This window comes from Lepisma saccharinum, chromosome 1, assembly GCF_977018435.1.
Source record: "Lepisma saccharinum chromosome 1, izLepSacc3.1, whole genome shotgun sequence".
Lineage (NCBI taxonomy): Eukaryota > Metazoa > Arthropoda > Insecta > Zygentoma > Lepismatidae > Lepisma > Lepisma saccharinum.
This window is the reverse complement of record NC_139229.1, coordinates 173,642,079-173,664,495: the sequence shown is the minus strand read 5'-3', so window position 1 is coordinate 173,664,495 and position 22,417 is coordinate 173,642,079. Positions and strand designations below refer to the sequence as shown.

Here is a 22,417-nt window from a genome sequence, read left to right as displayed (position 1 = left end):
CTCATATTAAATAAAATTGAGTGAACACAGTGGCGGTGATTGAGGGCTCTTACTGCTAAGCCATGTCTACAATGAGGAGGTAAACTTCCTTTTTAATAGGCTGGTGAAGTGAAGGCCATCATCTCCCGTTTCCCACCCTCCCCTAAGAACTGTAGCCATTGTTATTCTCTTCTCTATCCACTCGATATACTGCCACTGAGTGTTGGCGGTCTATTGTTTTTCTGCAAACTGTCTGGTAGAGTTTGTATACAACAAAACATTCGGTGGACAGAATTTAGATTTTTGTTAGAAGCAGAAAATGTCTCGAGACATGACTGCCGTGAGCATATTCCAGTGTAAATATAAAATTGGTCTTTTGATTGCGTACACACAATTTATGGAGAACGTTGACAGACTGATCTAGTGAGACTTACTATGCTACTAGTGATACTGTAACCAGGCCATTGTTCACAAGAGGCGTATAAAGAGAGAGAGTACTGGCAGGGCCGGATTTACCTCCTTGCCGCCCCTAGGCAAAACAAGTTCCGCCGCCCCCATACCGTTTATCAAGAATGAAAAAATCATTACTTTCTGTATTACTATTTTTACCATTAACGGCATGCAGTATTAATTAAATTATAGTTACATACAAAAATGTAACAAACCGATATGACATAAATTATATAAATTACATTTTAACATTTACCTTGTTTTTCAGAGAAGACACACCACCCACTTCTTGAATAATATTCTCCATCAACTAACAGTAGAATAGTACAATGGGAAACTCCTTTAATAATGCTTGCGCCGACAGTTTAATTCTCAACAATTCAGCGCGAATCACATGCTTTTGATATGCGGCCAATGCCGGCAGTTACAAGAAACGGCGTTCCTGGCCGGTGTTGTCTTTCAAAAGCAAGCGGCAGGCTCCACGTTCATGCTGCAATCGCCGACCCGGCTCAGCACAATACTGTACATTCGAAACCACAACGTCGGTAATTAAAACAACAAATTAGTGAACTAGTTCCGAGCCCTGCTAGCCTATCTCTCTCAAGAAATATTCTTCGTTAACTTATATTTACAATGCAACTACGTTAAGTCATTCCATTCGTGCGTCCGGAGAAGAAACGAGGCAACATGAGAATTAGGTATTCCTTATAAATTTCCCCCTACCAAAGTGCCGCTCTAGGCTTGGGCCTATGAGGCCTATTGGGAAATCCGGGCCCGAGTACTGGTCCAGTGCGAGTGATAGAACCTTCACCTTGAGCCGCCTCTACTCGCATGACACAGTACAGATAGGTGATTGACCTTATGTAAATGTGGGAAAATTAATTTCTTAACTCCCCCTTTCGATACTTTATTCAACTCTAACATACATGCTGCAAAGCGATAGAATTATCTATCGGGTAGGCCTTTATAAAATAGAAGCAAGCAACCAACATTTACAACTTTCAACCCACTTACAGTATACAATAGCGTGACTGTTGAGTATTTTGACCTGAGACTTTTAACCACGGTTTTTAATTTTTAAATACCCACATACGTTTCGGAGACTGATTCTGATTCTCTAATCGATCGTTTGTTAGGAATCCCCGGACACGTGATTACTAAGAAATTATTAATTAGAGAATAGCACACTACCCTGAGGACGGAGGCAGAACCAGTCTTGAAACGTATTTAAAAATTAAAAACAGTGGTTAAAAGTCCAAAATACACGAATCAATCACCACTGATCAGCTACAAAGAAGAACTATCGTGACTGTTGCAAGAATTTATCTCGTCACTTACCCGTAACATCCAAATGCTCCAGATTCGTGCACTTCGTCGCCATGTCAAAGATAGCGGAGTTGGTAACGCCGGTGCATCCATGGACAGTCAGATGGGTCAGCTCGGGACAGCGCGCCGTCAGCAAGCTCAACCCCCTGTCGGTCATCCACGCACCGCCGGACACCTCGACCCGCTCGATGGTGGCGCAAGCACTAGCCGAGCCCCTCCCGAGGAGGCGCAGGATGCTCTTGATCGCCCGGTCGCCGCTGATCCCTTCTCCGGAAAGCGTCACCGACGTCCACAACTGCGGTTCCCACGCCAGGCAATGCCAGCGCCTACACACTCTCGCACACGCGCACAATTCGCTGGTCGTCAGATACGAGAATATCTTCACCACTAACTCGTCCGTGAGGCGTTCGAACGGCGAACTCTTGTGCAGTCTCTTCCCTTTGAAGGTGGCCAGCAGGTGGTCCGTCCAGGGTCCCGGAGAGGGCCCTGGGCTCGGGGGCACCAGGGTGTGGTATCCTTGGTCCAGGGAGGGGGACGCACGGCCGATCTTGTGGTGGTAACTTTGGTCCAGTGACGGTGAGGCACGTCCCAGCTTCGCCAGGGGACACACCAGCGGGGACATGCGACTCAGGGCCGTCCCTGGTCGCGGGGAGGGGGCGGGGATCTCCCGCGATAAGGGCACGTGGGTCATTATCGGGGAGGAGACGAATCCTCCCCCGAACACTGTGTTCCTATTGTTGATATCTGAAAAGAGAAGAGAAACTTCGAATTAATCACTGTTTCACAAGATCCCAAAGTGTCTTACACAAGCTACGATGAATAACATGTTGAAATATATTTATCAGCAATATACTTACTTATGGGCTCAATTAGTAATGTGCTATGTTTAAGGTTGAAACAAAGGCTAACCATTGCATTAAAAAAATGGAGGACCGGAATACCGCCACACTGAGTACACGAAAATTTTAACCGCCAATGCCATATACAGTCCTAAGAGCAGCAAGGAGTTAGCTAAGGAAGGGGATTAACTATTAAGCTACTGAAAAGTGTTCTGAGTGGAAATCATCATCTTGTATTCTACTCTCAAGTAAGTTCCAGCAAAACCCTGCCTCTTCTAGTCATAACTTTCATCTTCTAATATTCCACACCCCTTTCTTCCCATCAAGTCACCCAAAAGGGTTACCTTCTCCCATAGGCGCCGACTCCATGGGGCTTGGGGGGGGGGGGTCGAGCCCCCCAAATGTTAATGATGTTGGGGCAGAGCCCCTCAAATAATTTTGCTTAAGAGGATTAATGTATTATTTTGCTTCTCTTGTAAAGTTTACTCTGTATTGTGCCACATGAACTTAACTTACACATTTGAAATGTTCTATCTAGACCATCAACTTTGGGGGGCTGAGACCGCTAAACCATCAACTTTGCGGGGGGGCTATGACCGGAGACAGCAAAACACATGACGACTTATTACTATATACTAAGTATATAATTATGAGTATTGTTAACATTTTTACTAAAAAGAGTTTCAAAATAACGAGGTGATATGACAATTATACCAGTATGTTGTTTAGTGAGTTCTGAACAATTTGAGGTCGTAAACACGACTTTCAGGCAATATTGATATGTACGATATTTAGTTATCCTGGAAATCTCTTCCTCTGGCTTCAAGACTCTAAGCGTGTACTTCTGTGTCATTTCCTCTAATGTTTTTAGCTTACATAGTTTTAGTTTTAGTTTAGCTAATAAAAATGTGCGAAATGGACTGTTTGCGTTCATATAAAGTATATATCGTCTGATTTCCAGTAAGCGCTAGGGTAATTCAACATCAATTTGCATCAATAGTTCATCTAAATAAAGTTGGTTTTAATAGGGCGGCACTGAGTGCCGCGCGGGGGACATGTGTGCTACTATGAAGGTGCGGATGACGGAGGGTTAAAATACACCCATGCCCTCGCCGGGACTCTAACCCGAGACCTCTGGATCAAAGAGTGTTGAGTCGACCACGCAACACGCTCGGCTACCGAGGCCGGCATAAAATTGTTAGGTTAGCCTCTTAATGTAAATACATAGCCTACTTTTCAATAAAAAAATTAATTGTTATCTAAAAAAACAAATGAGCAGACACAAAAGACATAAAAAGACTTTGAAACATTTTCTTAACCTTTATCATGTTACATTTAATTTGCATGAGGAATATAATAGCTGCTTAAAAACTGCTATACGAAGGGAGGGAGTCATTCATTCATTTATTTCAGTGATCAGAGCCCCCCAATAATTTTGACAAGTCGGCGCCACTGCCTTCTCCCTTCCTTTCTCCTTTGCTTCCACGCCCTCTACAGCCACTCTCAGCATCCCTTCCTCATCTATCAAAACACGCTTATCTTATCCAGCTAATTTCCTACGAATCACGTGGGAAAACAGCAAATAAATTATACTGCCCCATTTACGTAGGACAAATTGTAGTACCCAAAGGGAGGTTCTAATCACCCATAACCCCGTTCGGTGTGCATTCCAACTATTTAAACATTTTGAACAAAAATAATCCTTTCTGATAGTGTTTGGTTTGCCTGAGATTGCTGGTTCATAGAGCGAAAGAAAACGTCGATCATACAAAATACTGTGGTCGATTATCAGGAAAAACTATTCGATGAATTCAGCATGCATCTTATATTCCTTGCCCACGCACGGAGGAAAAAAAGGCATGAATACGGTCGTTAATCGTTTGACCAAATCTTCTAACAAATGTTACATGGAGCTGTTTTATAAAACAAGTGAATCTTTGCTTTCACCGATTTGCTCAGTTACACAGAAAGTGAATTTGTTTGAATTAAGAAAACTTGTTTGGTTAAGAATTTTTTGGTAAATCGTAAACAAAACAAAAAAATGTAGCCTTTGCTTAATCTGGTAATTCTGAGGAAATGTTTGGTAACTCTAAGCAAATGTGCACGATTACTAAAAGAATTTGGTTCTGGTATAATTTGTTTGTCTCTATTTAATCAATATCAGTTACGGAAAGCTACTTTCTGGTTGTTCCAAACAAACTTTTCTTTTCCTCTGTGTAATACCTAGTTAAAAGTTGCAATTGTCATCGTCCTAAAAAAAACTAATAAATTGTCTTAAAATCAATGATTTTTTAAAGAATTTGTTTAGCGTAGAATTCGTACCATGTGCGGCTATACTGAAATCTGATTTAATTTACCATGTTCCTTCATGAAACAAAGCAATGAATAATTTGTTTAAAAAAATGCTTCGAACAATTGTACGAGGGGCGATCAGGTTGCTCCGACCCTAACATAGAAGGAATGACGTTATGATTGATTTTTTATTTTGTTATTGTTTAGTGATCCTTAGCATGCTTCCATTCTGAATTGCAAGTCTGAGTAGCGTACAGTTTCCTTTTTACAGGGATATAACTGAGTGAAGTTGTGTCAATGTGCCAGAATGGAGAAAACTGAGGTGAGAGCGGTGATCAAATATTTTGAGAAGAAGAAGTGGACGGTATCCAAAATTCATGAGGACTTGGTGGATACACTAGGGGACACTGCTCCTTCATACAGTATGGTGAAGAGATGGTGTGGTGAGTTTAATTGTGGGAGAGAGTCGTGTGAAGATGAACATGCAGGTGGAGCACCAAAAACTGTCATGGCGACAGAAAACATTAACCAAGTCCACGATATGGTGCTGAAGGAAAGTCGAGTCCGTCGTCATGTTGCTGAGATGTGTGGCCTGTCATATGGCACTGTCAAAAACATAATTACCCAGGAATTGCAAATAAAAAAAAATGCTGCAAGATGGGTCCCTCGAAACCTCACCCCAGATCAGAAGCGTACCCGAGTGCTCATCAGTCAAGAACTTCTCGACAAGTTTCGTGCTGATATAGACGATTTCCTTGCCCGATTTGTAACTATGGTTGAAACATGGGTCCATCACTTCAACCCAGAAACAAAATCACAAAGCATGGAGTGGAAACACCCACATTCTCCACCAACGAAGAAGTTCAAGGTGCAAACGTCAGCCAAGAAGGTGATGGCCTTAATTTTCTGGGACTGGAAGGGTGTCCTTCTTGTGGACTATCTACAAAGAGGCCAAACCATCACTGACACATACTACAGTGACCTAATCAAGAAATTACGCGATTCCATCAAGAAAAAAGGCGTGGGATGTTGACTCGCGGTGTGCTCTTTCACCAGGACAATGCATCTGTCCACACCTCACGCATTGCGAGGGCCGCTATCGCAGATGCATCGTTCGAATTGTTGCCCCACTCACCCTATTCCCCAGATTTGGCCCCCAGTGATTTCCATTTGTTCAAACATTTGAAGAATGACATTCGTGGGCAAAAATTTTCTGATGATTCTGAGGTGATAAGGGCTGTGGACTCATGGTTGGAGGACCAGTCGGAAGAATTTTTTTTGCAAGGTATCCAGGCGTTGGAGCACCGATGGGAAAAGTGCTTTGGAGTTGCAGGGGAGTATGTTGAAAAATAATAAAAAAATTGAAACCCTATTGCCGCTCTTTCTATGTTAGGGTCAGAGCAACCTGATCGCCCCTCGTACTCTGTGGACTTGCTAACTTAATACAAAACGACCTTAATTGCAAACAAATAATGCTACTTTAACCAATGACACGTTATTGAGGCCTTTACGGGGTAAAATGAATATCAATGATGGGTGCAGGGACCTGAAAAAGGCGATAAGCCCTCGCCCAATCCAGCTGTAACTTCAGGCCTATACAACGTCTGTCATAAAAGCTTCTTTGCGTTGCAGTCGTTAAAAGGAGTCCCAAGGAAATACACAAAGACAATCCGCAAAGCAATGTCACACAAATGACAAAAGCAAAAAGCAAATGAAAACGAAGTTGAAAGAGGCGTACGCATGTTGATTTCACTGTTTTCCCACGCAACAGACAATATTACGCGACAGTATGTGAATGGAGCTCCCTTGCGTGGTAAGAAACTGAACTTGAAGAGAAATGTTCGGGTATTAAAACATCCATGCCACAAGCCAAGCTGCTGTTTCCCACGATTACGACGAGAAGCATTTAACCTTCACAGTGTTGCCAAATCATTAGTTTTCCAGCACGGTGTTCGAAGATTATTATACGGATGATAAACTTGGCCGTCCAAAGCATATCTGGTTGAGAACATTCCGCCAGGACAATCGATTAAAGATAATTACCCAATACTAATATTTGTATGGTTAACTTTTTATCGAATGGCTAAGTTTAATTTGAGGAAATATTATTAGGTTAACACGACTAGTGCTGGGTTTACGTAGGAACACTAGTTGAGAACAATTTAGTAGATGGCTTTAGTCAAACTCTCATGTCCAGTCCGCTTGCCACAACTTTGTACAAACTCGTGAGCCTGAAAATTTGCTAGTCATGGTAATTATCGAGTTAGAAATAATAATCTTTCATTGCAGTAATCTAGAAAGTGTTGCAGCTCGAGCAAATCACGAAATCAAGGGTTAACTGTAGGATAGTAGTAGAGTAGCTAAGCTTCAAAGCAAACGCGGATTAGTATGGAAGTAGGTGATTGGCTGGCAGTTTTAAAAGGCGAGTTCTACTCGTGGTGTAGTTGAATGATGGAAGGAGAAAAGAGGAAAGATAGAAGCGGAAGTAAATAAATTGCATCATTTTTGCATTCACAAAAAACTATGCTTTCACATATTGAAAAAGTTCGTCACCGTGAAATTATTTCATTGATAGGTTAGGCTGGCATTTGCAGTGTATTTATGTTAAGAGAACCAAACCTAACAGACCTAACCTATAAACCTAACAACGTAAGCATTTCGCGTGTGACGTCAGAACGCAAAGTTGGTATCGCGTTGTGCGATAATGGAGGCCCCCGATAGTGGACAGTAAGGAATTAAGTAATTCTCAAATGATAATTCAACATAATTTAACATGCACGAAATCCACGTAATATCTCAACGTGACATCATCAAACTGTTCGTTGAAAATCCTGGTTAGTACCACCTCTAACACACAGCACCTTGTCTGAGCGCGACTCTCTTCGGCCATCGGGGATGGACAACTGGAAATCCGCACAGCACGCTGGATGGAGACACTGGCGCTTTACCTGAACAGCAAACCACAAAACAAGAGTGACGTAACGATAACGTCACGTGCCATCTAGTGACAAGCGAGAGAAACCATAGCTCATAACTTCAAAGAAGAGGGGAACAATTGTTATTACGATGAACACCTTCGCTTGCCGCAAACACAAGGCGAAATAGGACTTAAATTGGTCATAAAAACACCATCATTTTCCCACACAGAATCCAGCAATTTTCTGAATGGGCTCCTGTCCTTATAGAAGACCGCCTTAATAATGACAATAATGTAAAGAGAAAGAAGTCGAGTGGACAGAAAGATGAAGAAGAAAAAGTGATGAATTCCTGACATGATGAGCTCTTACAAAGAAGTTAAAACAGGTGTTAGGAAACTTTCTTCTTCTTTTTTTGGAGCTGCGCACGACACGGAACGCCAGACGCAGACATGAAAATGTCATAATGCTCTATTGGCCGTTCTACCTAGATGAACGCAGCGGCTTCTTTTAAGGGAAAATAGCGAAGTCCTCGATTACAGTTCTGACAACTAATGCAACGACCAATTGCGTAATCGGTGGACCCCCTCGACGCCTCGAGATGTGGTTGTCAGGTTCTATGTCCTGAGAGTCCGTGGAATTTGCATCCAAGAAGTCGTGGACTTTGAGTTCATGCTTGAGGGTCCGAAAAGAGGTGGCTTGGTAAGAGCAATAGTACGCCCCTGTGTTTCATTAGTTGATCACAAGGTGAGGTTTGCAATACCACACTACATTGCACCTGCCGATTTTCATATCCAATGTGCATCAGAGGATCACACCTGAAATCTTCAAGTGTACTCAGTGTTAGTGGTGCCTTAAAAAGAGGGGTGCGGGGTTATCGAGTTTGAGCCTCCCAAAATATCCCTGAATCAAAATAAATTAGTTTTTATCGTTGCTGTCAAAAGGTGGAGTGGGATGCACAACTATTACCAGGTAAAGTGTCCATCACCATGTTCGTTTACTTTCTTTTACATGATACGAGGTTCAAGATTTGAAAGAAAATTCCAAGGAAGCAGTTGACAAGCTCTGCGGCAACATCAGTTCAATACCGGGTAGGTTATACGAGGAAAGTGAATAAAAATTGTGGACAATTCCCCTGGTAACATATATTCGACCCACTGCACACTGCAGACACACAATATTTGACACCGAGAAAAAAAGCACCCCAACTGAAATATATTACAGGCGAAGATAAATTAGGCGATAAACGCTTGAGACAAATCAATGAGGTGGAATCTCTACAGTGATTGATGCTGTTTCCCGTGTGAAGTAAATTGAATGTGAAGTTGTGACAAATTATGGGGCGTGAAAGAACCGGCTGCCGGCTAAATGCGACATAATCCGCTTGGGTATCTGCAATTTTGAAATTGCTTATCTCATTGGACAAGTCCGCCGCTCATGGAAATAGTAGGGCAAGATTTCGAGTTCAATTTGCCAAAACAAAATACGATCGATTTACACTTTTCGCAGCTCTAACCCTTCTACACTCGTTTGTACGAATAACCTGATGATAAAATACGTCCCTCCTCCTCCTAATAAGGACAGCACAGCCCGATTTGAGGGCGGTGGGTAATTTGACATTCCTCCTCTACGGATTATAATGACAAGATAACTATTCCCTACTCCACCTCACGCCCGCCCGTGTCCCCAAATGAGGCCGGGCCCCTCCTGCTGTCAAAATGAACGATACGTTTCTGAGAACACAAGAAAGATGGCAGCAGTTGTCTGGACGGGTTTCTTGTTAAATGTCCCGTACTTACTCCCGGGGCTAGAAGAAACGAAAAAAAAAAAAGCAAGCACATTCCATGAGCTTTCGTAGTCAATGGCACATTCCTTGCAATCCAATGGCACAGGACAGCCACTGGAAGAAGGAAGGCACTCCAAAAGTATACTTAAGTGTTGCCAGATCTAACGATATTGCAAGCATTTCCGCTTTTTGTTTAGCTGCCACCAGAGGGACTTTGCGCTCACCAATCACTTCCGAAGGGGAATGTCGCTGGGGAAAATCCGGCAGGAAGGACAAATGCGACTCGCTTCCATTCATGAAGTCCCAAAGAGCTACTGTAAGGAGTTCTTCATTTGTTTAAAAAAAATGGACGTGATAAATCCCTCTTATCCACTTAGCTGACCGCCCAGTTTTCTTCTCAACTTCGAACTTGTCTTTTTTGTTCGTGGGAAACTCCATAAAATCGCAGATAACTGCTCTCTTGTGAACTCGGGCATGTGAACAAAGAACTACAAGACGCATGCAACTCATTATGAACCTAACGACAGAGTGTTTTTATGTGTGCGGAAAGGGAGTGTTCTTGTGAATTGTCGGTTACATTACTTCGGTAAGGGGTAACGTTTAACGAGTTCCTGTACAACAACATGGATTTTTAGTGCTTGTTGTATTAGTCTGCACAACACTCAACACTGTGGAATAAACTTTTGTTTTCCTACTGCGAAATGCGTACTAATTTTTCATCGGTGGTATTGTACTTTCATTCACGGTCAAACTACAGAGGCAAAAAATTGACAACCCTTGTAAGTAATTCCTTTATATTCCTGATCTCACTTGTATGGAACATAAAAACAAGCACGAGAACCGCAAACTGATCAGGAAAAGCTGAATGGCTTGTTTAGTTCTCTTGCGGTGATACATAGTAGGTAGAAGAACAGTTCGTTTTGTGGACAACTCGACAAAACATTTCAAATTTTAAAAATTATCATCCGGACTAGTCAAAAGTTACAAGTAAGATACAGTGATTTTTGTGTAAAACTGAATCACAGGTAGAATTAAAGATAAAAGAGGAGCATTCAATTCTTCATAAGAAACAGCAATTAAACATTGAAAATAATTAGGCTATCCTAAACGAAATGTAAGACTTGTAACTATTACAAAAATGTACCTAATACTTTCATTGCATTTTCTTTTACATCCTGAGTGATTCTCAGGGAAGACATTGCACTAATGCTAGAAAAGATTACCTTTGTTTTGCTATCTATTCTCGAACTTAGCATTATATTACATAAAAAAATGTGAATAAACCTGATGATGGAAAATTTGCTAACTGCTGTACAGTTGGTGGCTCAGTCGGTAACGCGTCTGACTACCATGCTCAAGGTCCCGGGTTCGATCCCCGGCCGGTTCAAATCCGGGAACTTTTCTAACGGTGGAAGCGGCCCCGGCGCCCACCCAGCGTCGAATAACATGGGTACCTGGGGGAAACCCTGGGGGGTAAAGGCGGTCAGGGGCGTGATGCTGATCACATCACCCCCAATCACGACCGGATCAAGAAAGTGTGGGGCGTTACCCCCACACCCCCTATATGCCTTCATGGCGTGGTGCTATGCACAGGGGAGAACTTTACCTTTACCTTTACCTGTACAGTTGGATCCATAAGTATCACAAATCAATTTGTTCATCAGCACGTTTACTCCCTTTGTTTAATGTAATAAGAGCGTCAAGAACTGATACAAAGCACCAAACAATCTACTTACAACCTCTGAACCAGTATACTTAAAAATACAGTCCTTAGAAATACACAGGATGAAGATATAAAACAAAAAAAAATAGTCATGGACAACGTAATAAGAGGCATTACAATCAGAGACGTTCAGTGGCGCCTCTAACGTCCCGGAGTTAAAATTAACCATTGCAGGTCACAAATAATGCGAGTGCTTGAATATAAAGCAAGTCTCTTTATATTTAATTTTTGAATTTATAAAAAAACAATCATTAAGATTCATTGCTAAAGTACGCTATTTTTATTAGGTGATCGATACGCTAAAAAACGATAAAATAATTTTGAAAAGGATTAATACACAGACCTACCAAAATATCGAAATAGAACCGACATTTATTCAAAAAAATCTATCATATTTCTTGCAAAATCTTGCCGAACACCACACAAGGGCAATGATCGCGATGAAAGAGAACAGGTAACCGAGTCACATGATGAAACACGTATGAATTTAAATATCTCTGTTAAAAAAGAAAGCACGCTGTTTTTAAGGCATTCACTAATGGTCAAGCCGTAAGGTGGCCACACCCTTGGTCGGCACGAAGGATGGGTGCCAATTCTACGAAGACGAACCAGCCCAAGGGAGCACAGTGAGGAATCTTCATCTAAATCGGGCTCCTTTTCCCACCCTGAAGCAGCATGCGTCGGTAGGGCTCCCTTCCAGGTAAAAGATGCATACTTTCCCTGCCACTAGCTCCGCCTAGCAAGTCAGGAATGCGAAATCCAATTTCTGCAGAAATTATGGTCATATGGTTGAAAGACGTTTCACTATCTCCACCCCCCGTTTTCCAAGTGAGATGGAAAAAGTGTCTACACGCGATCTCTGTCAAGACCACGACCTTTCTGTACGTGACAACCCAGTGCCCAATTCTACATCCAAAATTTGGGTCGTTCTTGACACACCCTTGTTTCTATTTATTTTATTATTATCATCATTATCAATTACAATCAAAATAGTCAAGGCTTTGCTTAAAGCTAAAAGGTATGGCAAATTCGGAAAAAAGTGAAAACTCGACATTGCTTTGATTTTTGTAAATTTATGATTGGTTACGACAAACATCAGATGACTGAAACTTGTACAGCCCTCGTAAATGTGACAGACGATATCCGTGAAGCGATGGATAACCGCCAAATAACTATATTAGTGTTACTGGATTTTAGTTAAGCTTTTCAGACTGTGAATCATGATATACTTTTGAGTAAACTTGGATGCTACTTTAATTTTTCTGTGGGTGCAGTTGATTGAGTTAAATCGTACTTATCTGGTAGAAGTCAATGCGTTGCATCATCGTCTGGAAAATCTGACTGGAAATCTTTAGACTCTGGTGTTCCTCAGGGTAGTGTATTGGGTCCATTGTTATTTTCAATGTATGTAAACGATATAACAAGAACCATAAGAAATCTTACACATCATATGTATGTTGATGATTTTCAGTGTTATATATCAGGTTCATTGTCGAATTTATCACATGGAATTGAAAGCTGATGAACATGGAACTGTCAAATATTAATAATTGGGCTGCTCGTCATGGTTATGTATAAATTACGATAAATCAAAATGCATATTAATTGGATCACGTCAGCTTTTAGCACATATAAATTCAGCTAATATGCCAACTGTACAACTAAACGGTGCATACATACCATTTTCTAAATCTGTAAATAATCTAGGGGTGATTATAGATACAAACCTTACCTGGTCTGAACACATTAATAACACCGCTCTGCAATTTGAAATTTTTATTTTGATGTTTTGGTTTCGAATGTCGTTTCCCCCTAATTTTGGGTCGCTGATTCCAAATATGTAAGCAGTTTTCTTCCATCACGTCCAGATTGTTGAAAAAAATGAAAACAAAATTTGCATATTGAACCATTACCGACATATATTTATACCCTTCTACAAGATCATTGCCATGCTTAAAAACGTGGTGTATATTATAATTATGTAATTGTAAACACAATGTACCTACAGTTCACAAGAACTGCCAACAAGTGATATTATTTACAGTGACCTCACTTATTTTACAGGCAAGAATTTTCGTCTTTTTGAACTTCTTCCATATGCATGAGAAGTACTTTCCCTTCAGGGACCAACAGTAGTCTGCCATCATGTTCACAGTCCAACCACCATGGTATCTGCTTTCCATGTCTTTCAAATCCTGATGGAAACGTTCACCCTGTTCCTCGCTGTAAAATCCAAGACAGGTATCTAGAAAATAGTCACCGTGAGCATGTAGGAAGTGTAACTTCAAACTCATGGTACAACCTAGTTTTCTCAAATTTTCCAACATGATGTTCACAATGGTTTTGTAAGCTGGACTTCTTCTGTTTCCTAGGAAGTTTTTTTACATCTTTGTAGCTCTCCCAGGCTTGCTTTTCTGTTTAGCTCATTGTATCCTCAAAATTGGGGTCGCACATTAATTTCCTGATCTGAGGTTCAGTAAAAACACCTGCTTTCAGCTTATCTAGGGTCATTCTCTGATAAACACTACATATGTGCTTAAAACACTCACTGTCCTTATTTAGGGCACGTACAAACTGGCTCATGATACCCAATTTAATATGTATAGGAGGGAGAAGAACTTTCGTGGGTTCCACGAAACATAACATTCTTTGTTCCGGGTGTCAAGGGTCCTCTGGTTAGCCACTCCCGCCTTTGCCAGTGATTTTGTCTGTCTCGACTATTCCAATCGCACAGGAAACAGGGCATTTTTGTGTATCCCATTTGTAGTCCCATTAAAAGGTTGATAACTTTGGAGTCACCACATACAACCCACCCATAGTTGGAGTGCTTCACACATTGCAATAGAAACTGCAAACTTTCATATGATTCTTTCTAAGTAATAGAATAATCAACTGGTACAGATCCAAGAACATTGCCATTGTGCAGTAAAACACCTTTCAGGCTGGTTACAGAAGAATCTATGAAAAGCCTCCATTCAGAAGTTACATACTTTACACCAAGCCACGTTACAAGTTTCGGTATGTCATTGCAGAAGATCATAGACCTTTCTTCTGAAAATAAAGAAACTATTTCTTGTTCCCGGGATCTGTAACATGAAATTTTAGTGCCAGGCAACAATAAATGTCTGTCTTTCAGTACAGAAGCTAACAGTTCAGAACTTTCCTTTGGTAACGCAAGATCACGTACCAAGTCATTCACTGCGGTCTGACTAAATAAGTGTGGGGTATTATCACTTGTACTGATCCACTGATGTCCGTTGTATCACTTACAACTTCCTTTCGAGGCAATGTACAGCTTGAAGATGGACGAGAAGGAATATAGGTAGACTTTCGTCATGTTTGATTGGTCTCATTGCAGATCGCAAATGTGGATACACTATGTCACTTTTGTTCTTCGCACTGAAACCTTGCACTTGAACTTGGCATAAATAACAGTCATCCGTATGGTTTAATTGTTCCCTCCATACCATTGGCAGAGCAAAATAGAATTTCTCTCTTTGTCCGTTCATCCAGAACCTCAAACCTTCCACACAAGTCTTACATTCTTTCTGGGGTGCCCATAGTTTATTTTCATCGCCAAGCACAAGTCCAAAATATGCAAGGTAGGCTTCTTTGGCAAATGGCGTTATCTTTAGTCTTTGTTTACACAACATGTACTTCCCACATATGTAACAGAAAGTGTTCGGGTCGTTCACAATTTAACTCTAAATACTCTCCATGCCCTCCTATGTATGGTATATAAACGGGACTTTTATGAAACACAAATTCCTGATTTTCTCGAAAACCTGACGTGATAGGAAAATACTGATTGCACCGTTGAACTCAGCGTGAAAATTCCATTTAGGAACACTCATTCATTTGAAAACCTCATTTTTGCTGCAGAGCAGTGTAATATATGTAAGAAAGCCTATGCCTCCTTACATCTATTAAACAAATAAAAAAAATAATTCCCGACTTGTACAAGATTTAGTCCTCTCACATCTTGACTATTTCGATAGTGTATATGCTGATTGTAATGAAATGCTGGCAATGAGAATTCAAAAAATTCGGAACTCGTGCATAAGATATATAGCCTATTTAACCTTAAGAAGTATGACCACTTAACTGAATATTATAATAAATTAGGCTGGATTAAAATGAAAGAAAGTAGGTAAAAGGTAAAAAAAAAAGGTAAAGTGTTCCCCTGTGCTTAGCACCACGCCATGAAGGCGTATAGGGGGTGTGGGGGTAACGCCCCACACTTTCTTGATCCGGTCGTGAGTGGGGGTGATGTGATCAGCATCACGCCCCTGACCGCCTTTACCCCCCAGGGTTTCCCCCAGGTACCCATGTTATTCGACGCTGGGTGGGCGCCGGAGCCGCTTCCATCGTTAGAAAAGTTCCCGGATTTGAACCGGCCGGGGAATGAACCCGGGACCTTTAGCATGGTAGTCAGACGCGTTACCGACTGAGCCACCGCGGCCACGAAAGTAAGAAAGTAGGAGGTACAGAAAACTAGTTTTGCTATATAAGTTACTTTATACAGGGGGTGGGGGGAGAGAGAGAGAGAGAGAGCGAAGAGAGAGTAGAAAGGGGAAGAGAGAGAGAGAGAGAAAGAGAGAGAAAGAAAGAAGGAGAGAAGGAAAGATCTCTCTCTCTCTCTCTCTCTCTCTCTCTCTCTCTCTCCCCACCTCCTCCTCCCCCTCCCTTTCTCTCTCTCTCTACTCGAGAGAGAGAGAGAGAGAGAGAGAGAGGAATGCTTCTCTTCTCCTTCTTCTCTCCCCTCCTTCTACAGGAGAGAGAGAGAGAGAGAAAGTTTCTCTCTTTCCTCTCTTTCTCCCTCTTCTCTTCATTTCGGGGAGGGTTGAAAAAGTGAGAGAGAGATAGAGGAAAGAGGAAGAGAGAGAGAGGATAAGTCCTTTATATCTCACAGACAGATTGCTGCCCTTAGGAAACCCAGAGTTATCATACACAAGATCCCAAAGTTCCAATCTCCTTACAGTTAAAAGTCACAAAACTGAATTTTTTTAGTAACTCTTTTACTGTATCAGTGGTTAGGGACTGGAATGCACTTTCACATGAAATGAGAAAATCAATTTCCATAGGTATCTTCAAAAGAAGATTAAGAGAAAGTTTCATGGAGTGATTTTTTTTGGTTTTGTCAAATTAGTACATGTTTAATAAATATTTGTAGTGGCCTGTTATGTATATAAACTTATGTATGAGTGTGTTTTATGTATTTCTTTGAATTACATATTTTTACCGCTGTTGGTTTGATATGAAATGTATATGTGTGATCGTTATTTGCAATGTTTATATATGAATCAATTTATGAATATGTTATATATTATGAAATTTTGTATGTGGTTGAGTGTAAGAAAAGGCATGAGCCTTAATTCCACCACATATAAATAAGAGACACATAAATAAATAAATAAATAAGCTAAGTAAGTAATGATCTCAAAAACAAAAAAAAAATAATTTAACAACTACGCCTACTTCTGATGGAAAAGTTAGTTAATATCTATAAGATAATTTTTCTATAAGATACTTTGCTTTGTGTTTTGCTTGAAAATATGCGGTTCGCAAGGCAGAAGAAATAAATGAAGAACTAAACTTAAATGGTATATCTGTAGCATGTGTATATAACATGGACGGTGATATTACGATTAAAAATATTGCTAAAAACCAGGAAAGGATTCCAAGGAAGTAAGTATAGATGAGACTAAATGTATGCTTAAGAATGGAAAGAAGTGTTAGGTAATAAAAATGTTGATTGATAATTCATTTTTGAAGGTTCGAATCTTAGAATGGATGTATGTATATCACTGTCCCTTATCCATATGGTGGCGATTAACCCAAGAGGGAGAAAAGCGACGTAAAATAACTGAAATATAAAGAAATTCACGTACTTACGAGTAATCACAGTATTAGCATTGAGAAAGATATTAAATACGACATTATACGTATACTTGATTCAGTTACTGTGTGTTAGTTTTTCTCTTCGCAAAGTATTATTATCTCTTTTAACAAAAAAAAACCCTGAAGGTTAAAGTATATAAAATAGAACTTCTGCCTTTAGAAAAATGTGAAAAAATGTCCTTAGAAAGTTATTTGGACCTAAAAGGGATGAAGTGCAGGTGAATAAAGGGTAGACAATTCTGAACTTCATAATCTTTCTCTTATATTAGAATAATTAACCATGAAGACTTCCGTGGGCAAGCCATGTGGATAATATGGGATCCTTGATGGGAACATGATGGTAAGAGACCCGTGCAAAGAAGAAGACAAAGGTGGAATGCCTACGTCGAGGAGTATGTATAAAAGAAATAGGAAAAGACTGGATTAATATCTGTCGAAGTGGACAGACGTGTGTTGCTGCGGCAAAATACCTTCGGGTTTAGGCTTGCCAGCGAATGTAGTGAACCATATCATATCATGCAATAGTTTAATAGCTACGAAACTACTGCAAACATCTAGAGAACAGCGAAACCAAACCGTGCAATTCTCTAGTTGGAATATCAGCGGAGAGGAAACTTCGAAAATGGCTTCGCTTGTGTAGGCTAGCGAGCTTGAGCAAACTCTCAAAATATCCTCAAAGTCCCCCCCGGACCCTTTATTACTTATTTCGTTAGCCACTACAGTACACTATACAAGTAGTACTTGCGTGATTGATTGATTGAGTTGGTGTTTTAAGTCCACTTTATGCACAGTAAGGCTAATCGGGACTGTGCCTACAGTTTAAAGTGGGATCCGAACCACTATGAGCCTCCACCGGGTATCGAACCCGGGACCCCTTGATTACAAGGCGACGACGCTACCACTGTGCCATCGGGGAGGAACTAAGTAGTTCTAACGTGTGGACTGGAGTGTACGAACAGACAAAAAACAAATTTTCATAGCACAATAACATTAATTTGGTCATCTGAAATGAATTCGTACACACGCCACTGAACCGAAGTTCAAATCCCCAGCAGGGCACGAAATGGGGAAATGCCAGCATAAGGATCGGCATGTATTCACGGGCCACGTATGAACCGAAAACTCACCCCACAGGCGAAGGAAATTAAATCGCATTCTTGTCGTTCCAAAGATAGCAAAAATCGCAAACACGTAAAAACAAAAGAATGTCTCATTTCTTTTGGTGTGTTTCTCTCACAAAACGTGACAGCGATATTTCTGAATGAGCGAAAAATTGTCATAATTTCTGCCGAACTGGCAAAAAGGATAAGAAATGGGATTGGGAAAGGGGAGGAGAGGAGAAGCAGAGTTATGCAGCCTGTAATTGCTCGACCGTGTGAACCTGCCACTGGGCAGTCTTCGGTCACGTGGTTCATAAAAACGTCACTGCACGACATTGTCTCCTCCGGGCGGGACTTCTCCTTGACAAACGCCAAGGACTCCCCCGGAGCACGGGAACCGGGGAAGCGAATCTGCAAAAGCACTCGGTCGGCTCGTTTGCCTTTTTTTTTGTAGTAGTAGTAGTGGTGCGGGGCCACCGAAAAACTTCTGCAGGGCTCATTTAACATCTGTCATCACTATACGCAGGGAGTCCATTGTCCAGGCGATGTTGTTCCACCCACTTATGCTTCGAAAGTTCGAAAGTCCAAAACGATTGTAATTTTTATTTTGGCGCTTAGTCGAATCTTATCAGATCGCCATTTTTGGCGACTAACGTATTTCACCACATAATCATCACAGATTTTGTATCTTATTTCCTTTTTTTTGCAAAAAAAAAAAAGTAGGGTGCGATTATTATGTGAAGCTTTCTTATAAAAACACATTGTATCGGTATCGCCGGCACTTGAAAAACATTTATTACTAAACTGTATTTGGCGCAAGATTAGGATGTCTCTCCCCGATGGCGTAGTGGTAACGTCGTCTCCTTGTAATCAAAGGGTCCCGGGTTCGATAGCTGATGAAGGCACATGTCACAGTGGTTTGGATCGCACTTAAAACTGTCGTGATTAGCGTTACTGTGCATTAAGTGGACTTTAAACAACAAATCAACAGCAACATCAACTAGATTAGGACACACGGATTACTCGTGAATATATGTCAAAATCGAATAGTCCAAACCCACACGCATCATTTCTCGTAACATTTTAACGAATATTTTTTTGGTCTTAAAAAAATAGTTACATTAATTATTATATTACACTTGAGAAAATTTGCTAGTGTTGACAAGTATGGATTGCAAAATTTAATATTTTGTGTCTGAAGATTCTGTGAAGATTCATTGGTTTTGTCATCTGACGCGCAGACGCGATGAAATGATATAAATAGTAAAAAATATCAAAAAAGAACCTAAAAACGGAAAAAAGAATGTATAAATGTAATCCAAACTAATTAATAACTTCAGTTTGAATTACATATTTAATGAATAAAGAAAATAAAAAATTCTGGTGGTATGGAACACACAGTGCGAAAAAAATATATGAATGAAATGCATCTTCTTTCAGACATTATATATATATTTTTTTTTTAGATTAACATAATTTGAAGAATCATGTTTGGTATAATTACAGTAGGGTTACAGAAGAAGGTGAAATTGCAAAAAAAAAAAAAAAAAAAAAAAACGTTAAGACCTAAAAAAAAGGCTCAAAAAGGACCAATAAGCCAAAAAACGTGTGCGACGATTATGCGGTGAACTACGGAAAGTGTGGATGTTACCCTGCCTCACTTGATTCGTTTCATTTTACCTCGCTTTTCTGCCGCTTTTAGCCAACCGCGATGATAAGGATGAAATGTATGCAAGGACAATCACTAACACTCATGGAGAGTACACAACACGAGCTCCACATAGGATTATATTGCCTGCGAGTCCAGACGCCAAAGCCTTATTAGTCTGCAAAATGTAGGCCAGGGTGTATACTACGTGGAAGAGAGATTGGCATTTGGGTGCCGAAGAGTCAACACCTTACTCTGACTTCTAAATGCAGTTGCATAATAATACATTTTCAGTGCATTGGCCAATGACCGATTTCACACGCATTTCTTGACCAAAATTGACCATTGCGGCTATGAGTGTAAATGAATACCTCATGAAATTCTTAAGAAAACAACCACAAACAGTTCCTTAACCTGGACTCGAATTCAGGATCTCTAGCGTAGCATTATCAGATTCTGTTTAAATATGTCGTCTGCATATTGAAATCTGTCCTTCCTGATGACGCAGTGGTAGCGTCGTCGCCTTGTAATCAAGGGGTCCCGGGTTCGATTCCCGGTGGAAGCACATAGTGGTTCGGATCCCACTTCAAACGTTAGGTCCAGTCCCGATTAGCCTTACTGTGCATAAAGTGGACTTAAAACAACAAATCAATCCAATATTGAAATCTAGTGCAACCACAAGCAAACCAACCTACGCAGACCCGCGACTCCTGTGCATCGTACTCCCGCGACGAGGGGAGGGGGAGAGTGGACCATGCTTCCTTATCGCCCGAGCTGAGCGGAAGAAGGGAAAGCTGTGTGGGGACTTTTCGTCCAAGGTTTTTTCCTTGTGGTCGATCTATAACATGGACTCCCAATCCCACCCTACTACACATAGTCTACACATTACATTTACATGGTAACTGATGTTTTGAAATTATGTCATACGCTCGTCCCCAAAGCGATTATTATCAACTAAATCCATTTTGCAACAAAAGTACATACGTTAACCGTACGACATGCTAAAATTATGGCTTAATTTCAAACACCTAATTCTCGAGTTTAAGATATACGTGGGTTAAGTCATAAGTCATGGCAACTATTCTTTTTCTCGCGAACAGGGGACAACACAAAAAATCCAAGATATACGTTTGAAAGTGTATGGAACATACTTTCGAAAGAAGCCACTAGATGTTGTATGTTGACAAAGGTGGGGTAGTAAGCACGCACACAAGTTCAGTCGGCGAGTGACAGCGTTCCAAAATGGAGGTCATGAAGCAGGTAATGTTGGTAAGTTAAAATAGCAGTTCTTAGCGGCAGAACTGCACGGGAAGCACTGGGTGTGCATGCCATAATAAAACACATGTTAATTAACCTGGGTGAATACTTTGAAGGTTGTTGAACAGTGTAGTCTTGTCTACTTGTTGTTCACGCCATAATGAAACACTGTTGTCCAATGTCCTGTGTTCTGCCTCTTCCCTACGAGAGTCTCCTGCATCCAGACTTCATCGAGTGGCTTCATTCGAAGGTACATTCCATACACTTTCAAACATATATCTTAGATTTTTCGAGTTGCCATGACTTATGACTTAACCCTCATATATATGATTTTGTTTATTTTACGTCGCTTTTCTGCCACTTTTGACTAATCGCGAAGATGGTGAGGGGGTGAATGGTGACAAATGAGATGGATGAAGGGACAACCACGGACAGCACAACACGAACCCACGGAGGATTATACTGACCGTGAGTCCAGACGCCAGAGCCTTATTAGTCTGCACGATGTTGTCCAGGGTGTACTACATAGAAGAGAGGTTGACATTTGGATGTTATCGGAAAGGGTCACCCTTCGAGTTCTAAGAAAACACAAGTGTAGTTTAAATCTTGGCCTGTGTGGTCTACAATCATTTTCCATACGCACCTGGAGACGTATGACCATGTCCTCCTGGATTCGGCCAACATTTCTGGGTCCAAAGACGCGCAGACTGTAGTAATACGCTTGCGAAGATGATCCAGATTTCTGATCACATACGCCCGTGTCTTCAGAATACCCCACAGGGCGAAGTCTCGTCGGTTTAGGTCAGGTGACCGTGGAGCCAATTGTCCAAAGGTTCTCTCCTGTCCATTTTTAGGGAATGAGAAAATCCCATTGGCTCCAGACTTTATAAACACCGTGTACATTTATTTACTTTGTTTCTGAGTAGTGTCTTTTCCGGATATCTGGAATAAAATAGTCACAAATGGCTCTGTTACAATATTTCTGAAAGGGGTAAAACTGTGGAACCTTCGTCTCTGGCCTTGTAATGAAGAGGTTTTGTTCCGGGGCCATTTATCAGAGGTTCCGCCAATCGCGCATTAAAATATAGCTTCAGTTCACGTTAGCCTATTTGTGAATAAAGTGGGCTTTGGCTCTTTGGTCTCTGCTTCCAGTAGCGTACGCAGGATTATATCTACGGGGGGAGGGGTTATTTCTAAAACT

At 40.9% G+C, this 22,417-nt stretch overlaps 1 protein-coding gene across 2 annotated transcripts in view; it reads right to left on the bottom strand.

Moving 5' to 3' along the window:
• LOC146004182 (uncharacterized) overlaps positions 1–22,417 on the bottom strand; it is a 125,444-nt gene that overhangs the window by 39,715 nt on the left and 63,312 nt on the right. For both annotated transcript variants that reach the window (XM_083142852.1, XM_083142859.1), the window contains exon 2: positions 1,768–2,499. In XM_083142852.1, coding sequence (XP_082998978.1) covers positions 1,768–2,499 — 732 coding nt within the window. The remainder of the gene's footprint in view (positions 1–1,767; positions 2,500–22,417) is intronic.